The sequence below is a fragment of the Aspergillus thermomutatus genome (genome assembly GCF_002237265.1).
Source record: "Aspergillus thermomutatus strain HMR AF 39 chromosome Unknown NODE_50, whole genome shotgun sequence".
NCBI lineage: Eukaryota > Fungi > Ascomycota > Eurotiomycetes > Eurotiales > Aspergillaceae > Aspergillus > Aspergillus thermomutatus.
In genome coordinates, this window is record NW_020798099.1 from 15,051 (window position 1) to 30,229 (window position 15,179).

At 51.7% G+C, this 15,179-nt stretch overlaps 3 protein-coding genes across 3 annotated transcripts; 1 reads left to right on the forward strand and 2 right to left on the reverse strand.

The window, feature by feature from the left end:
• Positions 1-1,121: 1,121 nt before the first annotated feature.
• On the reverse strand, positions 1,122-1,825 carry CDV56_102542 (uncharacterized protein; the record flags this gene model as incomplete). The annotated part of the gene is made up of 2 exons (XM_026756161.1): positions 1,122-1,384; positions 1,444-1,825. The coding sequence occupies 2 exons, from the start codon at positions 1,823-1,825 to the stop codon at positions 1,122-1,124; spliced, it is 645 nt and encodes a 214-aa protein (XP_026616065.1).
• Positions 1,826-4,616: 2,791 nt separating this feature from the next.
• On the forward strand, positions 4,617-11,050 carry CDV56_102975 (protein kinase RIM15; the record flags this gene model as incomplete). The annotated part of the gene is made up of 3 exons (XM_026756594.1): positions 4,617-4,623; positions 4,681-5,360; positions 5,432-11,050. The coding sequence occupies 3 exons, from the start codon at positions 4,617-4,619 to the stop codon at positions 11,048-11,050; spliced, it is 6,306 nt and encodes a 2,101-aa protein (XP_026616066.1).
• A 918-nt stretch (positions 11,051-11,968) lies between these two features.
• Positions 11,969-14,888, reverse strand: CDV56_103764 (Mechanosensitive ion channel family; the record flags this gene model as incomplete). Its single annotated transcript, XM_026757383.1, has 2 exons — positions 11,969-14,212; positions 14,268-14,888. 2 exons carry the CDS (start codon positions 14,886-14,888, stop codon positions 11,969-11,971), a joined length of 2,865 nt encoding a protein of 954 aa, XP_026616067.1.
• Positions 14,889-15,179: the final 291 nt, after the last annotated feature.

The following is a 15,179-nucleotide window of genomic DNA, read 5'->3' on the forward strand; positions in this document are numbered from 1 at the left end:
GTGCTGGCTACTATGCGAGATATGAGTATGATGGGTCAGATTTAACGCTTTCATCATCATGAATATAACAATCTGATTACTGTTCTGGAAGTAGAGAGTAAGTAACGAAGGAGGAATTGGATGCGTCATGGGAGAAGTCATGCAGAGAACGTAGGTAGGTAGGGAGAGATCAGAACGGATGCTTGCGGCAGAGAAAGAGAAGTATGGAGTGTTTGCTTTTTCCCCGCCCTTTTACCCCGCAGAGACCACCAACTGGTCCTACACCACCACCAACCTCTAAAGGAAGTGCTGTGACTTTCTCCTTGACATGAAAAACCAGAGGCCAAGTAGAATGACTTAAGTTGTTTCAAGCATGAGATAGCCCAAGAATACGAAACGAAACATCCTTCACCGTTCGAGGCCAGTAGGAATCATCTCCGAGCAATCCGCCCGGTGGTGGCCAATGGCCCTAACCTTGTTTCTTTTTTCCCCTCTATCTCCCGCTGCTTCACATTGCCCAAGCCGGCTCATATGCTATAACTGGGGAGATAGGAAACGAGCCACAATCTAAATCTATCGATTCGCCCCTACTGTACTAGACCTTCAAGAATTGATCCGTACGTAATCCGCACAGATATGTCTCATGGTCATCACTAATTACGATAGATCATTCAACAACCTTTACCAATGTCAACAACCTTTACCAATGTGGTCCAGAGTAACTTGTTTCTGTGTTGGTTGCAAGAAATGCATCTTCTATGATGAATTAGATGTCAGAGTGTTCTTCTACGACCCTGGAGCAAGCTTAGTGTTATTCCTGTCCCACATCTTCTCTGCTAAACAAGATATCAGGAACTATATCTTGTGTTAAGAATGTGCTTGTCTTGGAATGCCTCAACCAAATTGACCAAGCATGGATGGTCGGTGGCCCTCAAATTGCCCACCACCTCCAGCTCCCCGTTAACCACTCTTTTTTTGAATCAAGAAAGTCGGATTTCCCGGGCATTTCTTCAAACCAATCCACCCAGTGTTGCCAGCTTTCCATGAAACCTGGTATTTTTGCTCTGGCCGGCCAGGTTCCACAAAGCTCAAAGAGGGCTCCTGTGGTAAACGAATCCTCTCGTAATATCTGAATAGACGGTTCAGCCCTTCCTCCAAGACCCTGGAATTTGCTCCTCCTCGATCATATATGGCGGCCGCGCGTAGAAATTATACCACCAGTCGTACTCATTCAGATGGTTGTAGTAACGCATATAGTCAATCACGCTCATGTACGTCCAGCCAACATCCTCATCATCCTCATCCGTCTCACCGTCCTCATAGTCTGGATGCACGGCATAGTTTCGTTCATGAGGCTCTAGTGGTCCCCATTGACCCAAAGTAGCTTCACCACGGGATCCCTCATCTCAAGCAATGATTCCAGGCAAATATCGTCTATAAAAAGACAGAAGTTGTATCGCGTACCCAGAGTCCATTCCCGACGGAGGGTCGTGCTGAATTCTTCGCGTGCGAAGAACTCCTCTGGTCGCGATACCACCCGGGGCACTTCCTCAGACACCCAAGCGATGAAACGATCTCGGACGTCATGTGAGGTTGCCCCTTCCAAAATCTCCCTATCATCCACTATAACCGGCTTATGGCGCGGATACATTTCCATTGCGTCGTTAACCTCTAATGTTTCTTGAATAGTTTCATCAATAAGGTGCAGCATGCGCTGCCACGCCTTGTCACTGCTGTAGCCACAGCGGTAGATATTAAAGCCCCAGGAAACATCCGGCTTCAGGACGGGGTGCGAGAGATAGTCATCCAGTAATGCTATATCACTTGGCCGAGGCTTAGGGTCCATCCTCTGAGTAGAGAACCTAAGCCTTCCCAGGCAGCAGGAGAAGGTGGCTCTGTTGGCTACGGAGCAAAACTTATTCATAATTCTCCCGATGAGCTGGCCTGTCTATCTGACGGCAAGAGGGAGGAGCAAGGGCGAGCGGCGGAAAGGGAAGATAAGTGAAGAAGAAGACCAGGAAATGTGAGGAAGGGCGCCTAAGCCCTTGACTACCTAGGGATTATATTACCTCCTAAGCACCTTGGGTAGCGTATGGTGTAATTTCATGTATTAAATTGAGAAACACTAGCAATTTCTGGGTTAAAACTGGCGTCAAGCTGTTGCTCTTTCAGGCAAGCTATAGTTACAGCTGCTAGGTCTCCTATAAATGCGGTTTCTATTCAAGAGCTTCTGTATCTTAGCGGCACAATTATATATTTATTATCATCATGGGCGGATTTTCCCTGCATTCATCATTCACTGCTTAGAGATGGATTTTATAGATCCTAAATACTCTCACTAACAGCTTTCTGATCTCATTCTTCCCTTCATAATAGATTAATGAATCTAGCCGGCCCACTCTCTGCTTTTATAGATCCTTATACCTATCATGCACTTCCTACCCACCCATAGGTTGTCTACAAGTCGCAGCTCCTCCACCTTCTGTAATGCTTTGGTGGCTAATTGTTGCAGGGGACAATCCTCTATTAGCGCTCAGGAGTAGAATCCGCATATTTCAAAAGTGCAGATAGTCATGTTATTCTCCTAGGTGACTGTAATCACAGTTAACAGCTTTTCCAGGTGGTTAGAGAACATAGGGTGTCCATCCAGGAGCATCCAGTTTGCAAGCAATTAAAATAGATCTTTAGTGCTGTCCTTGAAACGTAGTTAAATGGCATGGAGATTCAGGAAATAGGGTAACAAAGCAACTAGGGCTCTAGTATCTTGATCGAACCGTATAATATGCTGTTGCTCTTCGAGAGGTGTTTCTCATGGGTTATTGCTATGACTACCATGGCTCGATCGGCAGATGATAAACAACCAGGTAGTACTTTGCAAAGGGAAACATCCAAAAAGTACCATACTGTAGTAGTACCCTTGCATAAGTACAGGCGCATGATTCGTCGTTCGCCTCACTCTGTGCTTTACCTCTACCTTGGTCTGTGTGGGTGTCTTAGCTCTCTAATCTCTTGGAAAGTATCAGAGTCATTTGTCTCATTCAGTTGTAAAGTTACTTTCTTGTGAGGGGATGCCCCTGGATTAAGGCGAGGTCAAGTGCTCTGGGGAAGAGAATGAGATCCATGGGACAAAAGGGCGATGACGAGGGTTGACGTTTGCAGGCGTGCCCCGGTCAAAGCAGCAGCCAGCATTTGTGTCTGTTCCCCATGCAGATGAGTTGGAAAGTTCAGTGCACACCATGCACACCATAGGTAGTTTGATTTGTATCTCTGTGTAGGAAGAGTAGTGGAAATCTGCATGCACGGACAGACTGCCAGAAAAGGATGTCAACGTGCCTAGTAACTATTTTTGTGAAGGGAGAAACTATAAAGTAAGAACAAATCCTAGCACAGTAAGGAAATGCAGATCTAGATTCCAGAGAAGAGGGACCAGGTTGGGATTAGCACATAGCATGGAATATTTAATAAATGCAAGTATAGTCATCTACTGTCTATAATGGATAGATACAGACAAACCAACGCATAATGGCTATTTGGAGAATGACAAGAGGTGGCGGCCAGTGGCTGTTGGGGTAGGTCGTGTGGACGGAATGATATCCCTTGAGGGGGGAAATAATGAGAAATAGTAAGGTGAAGCAATCATGTACAGAGTAGTTGTCAAGGTGGGAGATAATGACAGTGGAAGTCCGTACATTTAATTCAAGTAGCCAAATAACATGATATCCCTGTGAATCAGTGACTCAACTGGAGCATGGGCAAGACACAGGATCCCTTGGATAAAACCCAGTATTTAGAAGCTCGCCAGGACTGGCTCATAACCATGCAATAACGTTAATTATGAGAGTGCAATCATGAGATAGACTCCAAAGTCAAGACGATAGCATCGTGCCATCGGCTACCTTTGTCCATCACAAGTGGACCGCCTATTTGCTGATCAGTCATCATCAGAAACATCAAACCAATTGTATTTCCTGGATAGAATCATGACGAGACTAAGTTTCTCGTCCTGCGGCCTTTAACCATGTATTCCTACTTTTCTAGTAGTAGTAAAATGAAAAGTGGATGAGAGTCTTGAGGCCGTTTTTCCTCAATAATAAAGTAAATAGAGAGGTAGTATCCAAGTGCTGCACTGCTGCTGCACTGCTGCTGCGTTTTCCCGCATACAGTCGGAGTGTTTCGTCTTGTTTCGTCTTTCTCTTCGTCTTGTTCCTTTCCACGTTCATCCTCAACTAACCTCACTTCTTCCTCTCCTCCTCTAACTATCTATTTTCTGACCATCATCAATTCCCTCTGAGTGTTGTCATTTTATTAATTCAAGCTTCCACACAACATCTCAATCGACCTCCATCTTCTGATCGAGTCCCTCACCTCTTCTGAGGGTTGACTCTGTCGATCACCCTAGGTTCGCGTTTACACCTCCAGTCGCGCCATTCCCCGCATAGCCGCTATTCTCCGTCCAATTTCATTCCTCCTTCGACCTTGAATTGTTACCTGACAAAAATTACTCTATATCCTTCGCATTCGGGGCAATCCATATCCTCTGCTACTTGCTCTGGGAGACACGGTTGTCTCACAAGGCCTCCCGTCCTCTGTGAGGTCATTCCTTTCCCTTCTCGCCTGCGTACCCCCGCGACCCAGCCATGGCCCGTTAGTCCTGCGGATGCATTCATAACACCACACGAGGGCACCGGCTCTGCCCGGCAGATGCTCTGCTCGGCTTAGTGTACACTTTCGGTTCATTTGGCTCGCTTGGTTCTTCCTCGCGCGCTGCACTCACAACACGTCGTCTACGCCGCTCTCTGTCCTCCATTCGCTCGGTTGGACCTTTCAGCATGGCGGGCCATGGCATACCCAGTGCCCAGTTCCTTGCTCCTCCGGCCGTTACTGCCTTGAGGCAGGAGGCCCGGGGGATCGACCCGAAATTCCCACCCATGACTCGTTCCCTTAGCGATGATATGCGGGAGGAACGTGAGGAGCTGAAGGAGGCGGCGGAGCAGACCTTGAACGTCATCGTGGATTTGGATCTTGACGGCCGTATCAAATGGGTCAGTCCATCATGGCGACAAGTGGTGGGGACATCTCCCGAATCGTTAGAAGGGCGAATGATTTCGGATTTCTTGGTCGACAATAAGACTGCCTTCCACAATGCCATTGAGTCCATGAAGGAAGATGACTCTCGCAGTCGCTTTATTCGCTTCAGTGTGAGGATGGGTCCCGAGTCAATACTGAAATACTCGCCCGAGCCGCGACCAGTCGAGACGGCGACAGAAGAAAGCAGTGAGGGCTTCCAACCGTCGGAGGAAATAGACAACGACCATGACGTTTTGAGCATGGAAGGGCAGGGCATAATGGTATTTGAGCGGACGCCAGATGGGACCGGTCATGTAGGTTTCCACTAGTCCCGACATAACCCTTTAATCCGCAGAATGACAGACTAACGATGTTCTGATTTCAGACTATGTGGATGCTACGACCTTTCCACCAACCCCGGGAAGTGACTATTGATCTCCCTCCTCTGCTGGTGGAGTCATTGGGTGTCGGTGCAGAAGTACTGGCGAACTACTTGACAACTCTGGCTGAGGCTGCAGCGAATGAACCCGATCCCTCGAAGTACCCTGCGCCCAATCCGGTGCTCTGTCGCATTTGTGAGCGTCAGATCACCCCTTGGTGGTTCGAGAAACACTCCGATCTCTGCCTTCAGGAACATCGGGCAGAGATGGACGTCCAGATCGCTCAGGAAAATCTTAACGAGCACCGTCACATAATCGTGAAAGTCCTAGATGCATTGGAGGCTCGACAAAGCAGGCCTTTGGCGGGAGAGGCGCCTTCCCCGACACCGCAGCCTGAGTATAAGGGACTACCAATCGGGCCGTCACCTGTTGCTTCAGCACCATCTTCTGGAAATGTTTCAAACTCTAGCTCGGCTCCATGCACTCCCCCCCGATCCCGCGAACATTCAGCCTCGGACGGCGGTCATTCACGCGGTCGGTCATTTGCAGTTCGGCGACCGTTGACTCGGATCGTTGAGCTGATTCTCGATTTGTGTGACACAGCTCTCGAAATTAACATGCCCGTGATCAAGGAACCCCGCGGGGACAGCATGGACGATTTCCGGACTCTGTCACCGCAATCCGAATCTCGAATCTCTCAAGTATTGCAGTGGCAATCTCCCAGTTCCAATACCTTGGAACAGGAGCAAGGTCTCGCTGCCTTAAGCGCTGACACGGAGCAGGTCTCCAAAGCGAAAGTTGACGCAGTTATTCGCCATCGCAAGATCGTCGAATACGCAGAGCGGATCCGCATCGAGTATACGGTGATGGTGGAAGACTGTATTGCAGCTGCCCTTAGTAAGGCTGAACGTATTGCTGCCGGCCAGTTGAGCGATTCAACTTGCTCATCTGAAGATGAACTCCCGCCTGAAGACGCTGCTGCTCTCTCTGCGACGGCCAACGACAGTAGGGCTGCGGTCGCTCCTCCCCTGTCACCGCAGCCCGTGACCCGGCAGCCAACTCCGTCGATGTCCGCATTGACCATGTCTATGCGCAATGCATCCGAACGCTTCCAATTTCCGGCCACCGAAGGCAGGTCGTCCTCGGTTGCTGTCTCTACAGGATCAAACAGCCCGATGGAGTGTCCTACTCCCCGATCGCACAGAAGTGCCGCGGGATTATTAGGTACATCTCAACCTTCTCGTCGGGGGCTTTCGATGGCGGATCTCGATGCGGGCGAAATGAGCGACAGCAGTGTGCTTTCTTCTGCTTTTACCGGAGCCGTACGAACTGAATCTCCCTCATCCGACCGGAGCCTGGAGAGAAAACGCAGGAGCCTGGTGCTCCCAGGGTTGTCCAGCTCCCCTCGCCGCCAGCACTCGCCCGCCAGAATGTCGACTCCTCACTCGCCCTTACGCATGCCCAAACCTCGACTCTCCAGCGGTGCTGAAAGCCTGCCCTCGCCCATAGTTTCGCCTTCAACTCACGCCAGTGAATTAGCGCATTATCACTACCGCCATCATCGACGTCAGTCATCAGCGACTTCGTCTGACGTGACAAAGCCCCCTGTTTCTCCCCACCTGTCATCTGCCAGTCAGCCTCAGCCCCGTCCAGCGCCTCCGTCGATCAAAGATTTCGAGATCATCAAACCTATTAGCAAAGGTGCCTTTGGCAGCGTCTATCTGTCCAAGAAGAAGACGACTGGGGAATACTTCGCGATCAAAGTTCTTAAAAAGGCGGACATGGTTGCCAAAAATCAGGTAACTAATGTCAAGGCTGAACGTGCCATCATGATGTGGCAGGGGGAAAGCGATTTCGTTGCCAAGCTCTATTGGACTTTCTCGAGCAAAGACTATCTCTATCTGGTCATGGAGTATCTGAATGGTGGCGACTGCGCTTCCCTTGTCAAAGTCCTGGGCGGGCTCCCAGAAGACTGGGCCAAGAAGTATATAGCCGAGGTGGTTCTCGGAGTAGAACACCTGCATAGCAGGGGCATTGTCCATCGTGATCTCAAGCCGGACAATCTACTGATCGACCAGAAGGGCCACCTCAAACTGACCGATTTTGGTCTGTCCCGTATGGGCTTGGTTGGACGCCAGAAGCGCGTCCTCAAGAGCTTGAACGAGCCAGCGCCCGACCTTTTGAAGCAGGGCCCCTTCCCTCGCGCGACATCCATTGCTTCCTCTCGGTCGGCGTCATTCGATTTTCAGGCCCCTGGTTCACCAGGATCAACACCACTCATGACCCCCGATCTCGCTGGCAGCCTGACCCAGCCATCTTACTTCAGCCTTAACCAGAGCGGTCTCAGCCGCCAAACCTCCCGTCGGGCATCCGGCTACCGCAGTGACAGTGGTGGCAGCGAAAATTTGAGTGCTATATTCCGAAACTTCTCTCTTACCGAGGGCCACGAGACTGCATCTTCTTTACCGCCCTCTTCCTTGCCTGTTCCGGTACCGTCTTCCAGTAGCGTAGCCGAAGAGGAGGGTCATAGTGAATCCGGCGAGTCTCCCCACTTGTATCCACTTCAGCCGACGTTAAGCAACTCGATACCATACAGCACTCCGCCCCAGCAGTCGATGATGCCGCCCCTGATGGCGCTCTTTGACCCCGACGATCATAACAGACGATTCGTCGGCACTCCTGACTATCTCGCACCTGAGACTATCAATGGACTAGGCCAAGACGAGATGAGCGATTGGTGGTCCTTGGGCTGCATCATGTTCGAGTTCCTCTTCGGTTACCCTCCGTTCAACGCGCCGACTCCAGACGAAGTGTTCGAGAATATCCTTCACCGGAGAATCAACTGGCCGGACGAGGCGGAAGAGCTAGCATCCCAGGAAGCCATCGATCTCATGAAGAAACTTATGACGCTAGATCCTCGCGAACGCATCGGAGCGAACGTTGATGACAAATTCCCGAACGGAGGGGCGGAAATTCGCAGCCACCCTTGGTTCTCAGATATCAACTGGGAGACTCTGCTGGAGGATAAAGCACAGTTCGTGCCGAATCTTGAGAATCCCGAGGACACCGAGTACTTCGACGCCCGTGGCGCCACTCTACAACCCTTTGCCGAAGAATTAGAGGAAGGGCCTTCCTCACAACCTGTCACAGCAGCAGACCGCCCACACGACGCGTTGTTCAAGGTTCGCTCGCAGGTCAATTCGATGAAGCGGCCCTTGATGCCTCTCCACATTCCCCCGCATGTCCGTGACTCGCGCAGCAGGAGACTGAGTGAGCCAGCCTTGGCCGACGACTTTGGCAGCTTTTCCTTCAAGAATCTCCCCATGCTCGAAAAGGCCAACAAGGATGTCATTCAGAAGCTACGCCAGGAGGCTATGCAGGCCCAACAACGCCAATACAGCTCTTCCGTCGCTCAAGTAGTCCCGCAAACGCAGGGTCCTTCGGCCCCGTCTGGCCCTTCGCTGGAGGGTAGCCCATTGCCGATGCCACTGCAGCGGACCTTGTCTCATAATAAAGGCAACAACCGACCGTCGTCGCCTTCCAGCTTGAGCCAAGCTAACTCCTCTCCGAGCCGTCCTTCCCAGCCGTCATCCCCACTTCTTGTGCAATTCAGCACCGGCCAAAACCATGAGCGCAGAAAGACGTCTGGATCATCCTCAACGAATTCACATCAGTCTAGCGGGTCTTTTGCGACCGGCAGTGTTGATCAGGGTCGCATGGCAAGTATCAAACTAAGCTCATCAGCATCATCTCCCATCAAAATCGGTCGAGGATCGACACACTCACCGGATAAAACACCTTCGGGCCAACGACAGGGCAGTATTCCAACAACTCGAGCGAGGTCGCAAACGATCGGATCCCAAGACGGAGAATTATCGTCCTCTCTCGCAAAGGAATCGTATGTCGCAGGCCATTACAAGCGCCGCAGTCAGTTGTTTGATATATCGCCTTCCTCGTCAGACAATGAGGACCCTCGTACGAAAGCTTTGCTTAAAGTCCAGCGCCGTCGTCAGAGCTCAAGGCGCCTATCCCAGATCAACATTCTTGATGGTCCATTCTTCCGGCCTTTGGATGTGCTTATATGTGAAGACCATCCAGTCTCTAGGATGGTGATGGAGCGCTTGTTTGAGAAACTACGCTGTCGCACAATCACCGCATTGAATGGCGCAGAGGCGATGCGCTACGCCCTGAGTGAAGTCCAGTTCGATATCATTATGACTGAGTTCAAGCTACCCCAGGTGAACGGAGCGGATCTCGCCCGCATGGTACGCGAAACACGCAGCGCCAATCGGCATACGCCAATCATTGCGGTGACTGGATATCTGAAGGATTTACCTGAGACACATCATTTCGACGCGCTGATTCAGAAGCCTCCAACCTTGACCAAGCTCACCGAGGCTTTGTGTAAGTTCTGTCAGTGGAAACCTCCACCGAAGGATTATAGCCCCTCTCAACCCTTCGCTGGCCAGCCATCCGCGCTTCGTCATGCTGCTCTCGCCGCCAATGCGGATCAAAGTCCTAGCTCGACAACATCTTCTGGCTTCGCGGTTTTGCCTTCAAGCTCATACCGAGGCTCGAGCCGGGAGGATTCCATCGGTAGTAGCTACTTCGGAGATATGGATTCCATCAAAGCCGAAGAGCTTCCTGTGGTTGTGAGTCGGCCCAACGACGAGTGGATGGCCAGCCAACCAGGAGGCTTGGGCATATCGGACGATTCAGCTCCCCAAGCTGCGACGAATCCCGAGTCTCATCCTACCTCCAACGCAGTTCCATTTCCGCATTTGCTTCATGCCGCTTCAGCTCCCGCTGCCGTGGAGTCATCTGGAAAGGAGACACCTCGCAAACAACGCTCCAGCGAGTCCATCCGCGCGAAGAGACAGTCATTGGAAAAGAAGCGCTACGAGTGCGCCGAGTCTGGCGATGACGAAGATGAGGAGCTTGGAAATGCGCATGTGCGCACACCTAGCTCGAAATCCAGGTCCCACCGACCGGGTTCTAAGTTGGGAATAGAGATGATGAGAACCAACAGCCGGGGCAGCGTGGTCAGCGGCAGCGAAGAGCTGCTTAGAAAGGAGCGCGAGGCATTGGAAAGGAGCAAGAACGGAGAGTCTGAGAATGCCATTGAGAGCGGCGACGAGCCGACCTCGTCGTCTCCAGGCACCGGTGTGGAGGACAGGTTCGACAGACTCCAGATCTCCGACCAAGCAATAGCGGAAAGACCCGAAGAGGAAATCAGCCCGAGACACTCGCCATTGCCACAGGGTACAGATCTGGGCTCAACTCCGTCTGCAGCGACGCGGCTGAAGAGACGGTCCTGTTCGCAACACGACACGGGTGTCACCGAGATCTACACAGGGACCGTCAGCCAGCCTTCCGCCGCAACAAAGGCCAGTACGAAAACTCTCAAGAAGGGCCAAGTCACTCCTCCGATTATCGTTTCTAAGGAAGAAGAACCCGGCTCTACCGCGATAATACTAAACACACCGTCACCCAGAATGTCCAAGGGCAATTTAGGCACCGATGCCGACGATCAGACTGCCGACGCCGAAGCCACGCCTCGACCTCAACATACCCCTTCCCCAAATTTAGATCTCGATCATACCCCGCGACCATCTGAGCGATAGACCTACGGCAATGCCAGTGTCTGGATAGGAGAAATAGAAATCGTCTTTTCTTGACGGTTCTCTACATGGCAGGCATTGCATTCCAATCCGCTTTACGATGGCGTATCTTCTTTGCATCACCAAAGACCTGTTTCAATATGCATCTACCCCTGTCAAATTATCCTCTTTTGTCAAGACCGTCACTTTCCCTCTCATCATTTGATTTTCTTTTTTTTTTTTTTATCTGATTTGTCAAGGCTAAGCGGGTGTTGGGGGGTCCGTCATCTCACCATGTGACCATTGTTTCGTTCGTTCCTTGGATTTTTCATTCATCTCTTACCACCACTTGCATCACTTACGATCTCAGCGTCTCTTTTGTACGATTTTCCTTTCTCCTTTCTTCGGAACAAAATTGTGTACTTAGGGCTCACAAAAGCGGGATAAAAGCTTTTGGAGATGCGGAAGTTCATCCATCGACTTCAAGAGACTCGAACTGGCTCAATGTGATCAAGTAAGCTGTAATTACGGCAGGGCTCTTTGAATATATGCGCGAGAAAGATGTCTTATTTCCCAACATGACACAGTCTGGGTGAGAAATTATATATCCGTATAGGTAGATACATGTATAGTCTAATAAATCACAGAGAACGCAACATGATCGTTCAAGCCCCTTGGATGAAATCGACATCAAGCCTATATCACATCCAACGCGAACAAACATTCCAGACATACCCTCGCTCGACAGCCTCGACACATGAGGGCGGGTATAATCGAAGGTTCCGATTGATGATAAAAAAATCCGTTATTACAAAGGATAGACTGTATTGACAGGCTGAGAAGGAAAATTTAGGGAGCTGCTGGATGACATGTGGTATGTACTGGGCATCGGCAGTCTGTGATGAGGGATCTATATGGGAGAGGAATATGGCTGTGATGGGATCAATGTCCCGTGGGCTGCCGGTTGATAGTGGAGCCCGGGCCATCTGCCGAGCGAGCAGAGGGTGAAACGGTGCGGATCTGCGACAGCGCCGGGCCGATATCAGACCGCCCCTGTTCCATCATGTCGTCCTGCTCGTGGACGGTGTGTGTACGATGGCGGAAGAATCGGTTGCGGCTGATCGAGGAGATGCTGTGGCTGCCGTGGGAGTCGGTGGAGCGGCGGCCGTCAGTGCCGGCGCCGGCGCCGGAGGCCGCGGGGACGCTGAGGTTGGAGGTCGAGTTGCGGGGCCTGGAGGATGAGGAGCGACTCTTGCGCTCTTCCTCTTCCTCCCCCTCTTCTTCCTGGATGCGGCGTTCGGCGTTCTCGCGGTTCGCGATGCGGACGACTTCGTCGACGTGGCGGCCGCGGTCTTCAAAGACATCGCCCATCACGTCCATAGAGGAGACGTCGCGCATGCCGAGGGAGAAGTCGACGTGTTTGCGGGAGATGGATTCGCCACGGGCGCGCGCGGCAGCGGTGTTCATGCCTTTGCGGAGGATCGAGGGGTGGCGGATGGCGGTGCCGGTGGTGGTGCCGGTGCCAGTGTGGTCGGGGTACTCCGTTTCGCCGAGAGGTGTAGCTGGGGGCCGGCCGTCGCTGGTACCGGGTGGGGGGGCGAATTGCTGGTTGTGGCCGTTGTAGCGGACGTGAACGGGGAAGTCGACGCTCGCACCCTGGAGGTTCATGCGTGGGCCCTCGATGCCGATCTCCTGCAGGGCTATCATGAGCATGCAGATGAACTTGTTGCGGCGTTGCAGACGCAGGCCTTCATTCTGCCAGTTGGACTTGTAGAAAAAGACGACGTTGAGAGTCACGGAGAAGTTTTCGGTAACCTGGCGCATTTCGGTGAGGATGTTGGTCTGGAACTCGCGCTTTTCGCTGCGGACAAATTCCAGCAGACGTTGGCGCAGCCCATCGATCTGTTCGAGCGTCGTGCCGTATTTGATCACGATGGGGACAGCTTCGGCGAGAGCGCCCGAGCGACGTTGGTTCAGGATGAAGAGGCTATTGAGATAACTGTTGGGTGCCTGAACGACGTGACCCTGCATCTTCTTGAACTCGGTATACAGGAGGGAAATCTGCTTGACAAAGTAGTCGTCACCGAGACCAGCATCCCCGGCGTTACCGTAGATAGTGACACGGTCTCCCACATCGAAAGGGTGCTTGACGAAAACGAAAACGACCGATTGGAGGAATTCCTGTGCAGTGGCGGAGAACAGCCAGGACAATGCAAGGACACTGGAGCCTGCAGAGGTAAGTACGCCAGCGGCTGATGTGGAAATCAGCGACAAGAAGACAATGAGTGTGATGACGATGACGAAGAACTCCAGCACATTGTCGAGTCTCGATACGACCGAATCGAGATCTTTCAAAGATGCGGTGATCGATTTACGCTCCCGTCCAATCTCCACGCAGACTGCCTCCAGCTCTTCCATGGAGATATCGCCATTCATATCCTTGTCGAACATGGTGAAGGCGGCCTCGGCTTCTTCATTGTTGTCGAATGCCTCTTTCAAATCCCCGGAAAACACGGTTTCAAACCCATCTCGCACAAAGGTCCGGTAGAGCCGTCTCGCCAGAACCTGACAGCCGGTAGTCGTGCGCAGCAATGTCAAAACAACTTGGTAGGGGTGGCTGCTGCTCGTAGCCTTGCGGCCGGTGAAGTCAGCAGCGACTGCACCCGCCACATCCGTGACTCTGTTCAGGGCGCCCTTGGCAATACGCTGTGCCTTTCCGGCATATTGCATGGGAACGCGCAACGGCGTCTTGGTGCCGCTGCCACTCTGATCATTCTCTTCGAATTCTTCATCATCAGCCTCGATCTTTGCTTTTGAAAAGTCGTACAGCTTGGTGAGACTGCCAATCTGGAACTTGTTGATTTCAATCCGGTCGGCATAGGTACGCAAGTGGAAGCTGATGGCGATGAGCTGAATGATGATCTTCTCGATAAGGTTCAGGATGGTCCAGACGAATACGGAGATGATGATCTTGTTGACAGTGTTTTCCCAGCTGCGGGTGCCGGAGTTCCCATCAATGTGGTGGTTCTTCATGGTGGGCAAGAACGAGATTTCGACGCCCAACCACCAAAAGAACAGTGTCGCATGAAGCTCCAACTGCTTAGCCAAGTCACGCCATTTCTTCGCATTGTTGGTGAAGATGCTCGCCAGCAATCCCACAGGGATGGGGATGAATTTAGCCACGATCTAGGTCGAGTTAATGGCCTTTCAGAGAGAAAAATTCAAGAGAGAAGATACGTACTCTACCTGCCCAAAGTGTCAACCAGACAATCTCCAGCCAGACGGAGAACCAAAGCAGAGAAACGCCTCCAACATTGGCATCAGGAAAGGCCAAAGCCCCCACAAGCAAGGGAATGAGAAGGATCAGAACTAGCGGTACGATATAGGTGATATAGCGAACGACGAAGCTCGACTCATGAAGCTTCTTGATGAACATGGATATCTTCGTATTTGGATTTTCAGGTGGGTTGTAGACGGCCGCCTTCTCATGCAGCGGATTTGTGGCTTCATCGAATTCATCGACATTGCGAGAGCGCGAACGAGATCGCGAGATGGACTCCGCCTTGCTTCCCTTCTCCGTGTCGTCATGGGTCGAACGAGAGGCGACACGCTCAGCCTCGAGCAAAGCCAGGTCATCCTCTAGACGCAAGGATCGTTCTCGCGCGGCCGAGGGTGAGCGCAAGGGTAATCTGAGGGTGTCATTATAGGAGGTGTCAACCCTGAGGCGGTTGTTGTCACTGATGGCAGAGCCATCATGGACATAGGTGCCATCATCGGAGTCCGGGGAGACGTCATCCAGAGCCTCTTTCCTCTTTTCTTCTATATATCTAGGAGCAGGGCGCTCCTCGGTGGGGGTGGACATACTAGCACCAGGCTAGAAATCAATACGGGGGAGATGTTAGAAAACAATCGATTAAGCTGCAAGCAAAGTTAGAACCATGGATTCTAGAGCGAAACCAGTAGTAGATGGACAGGGATTAGTATCAAAGGAGCGACCGATGGGCGACCATATAAATGAGCGATAGCGCTTCTTGAAAAAAAGAACAGGAGAGGACGAAAAGAAAGGAGAGAAGGAAAAGATGATAGAAGAGCAGAAGCAGAGGGGAGTGATGAGACCAACCAAGAAGCAGTGGGGAAGCCAAATCGGGGCCAA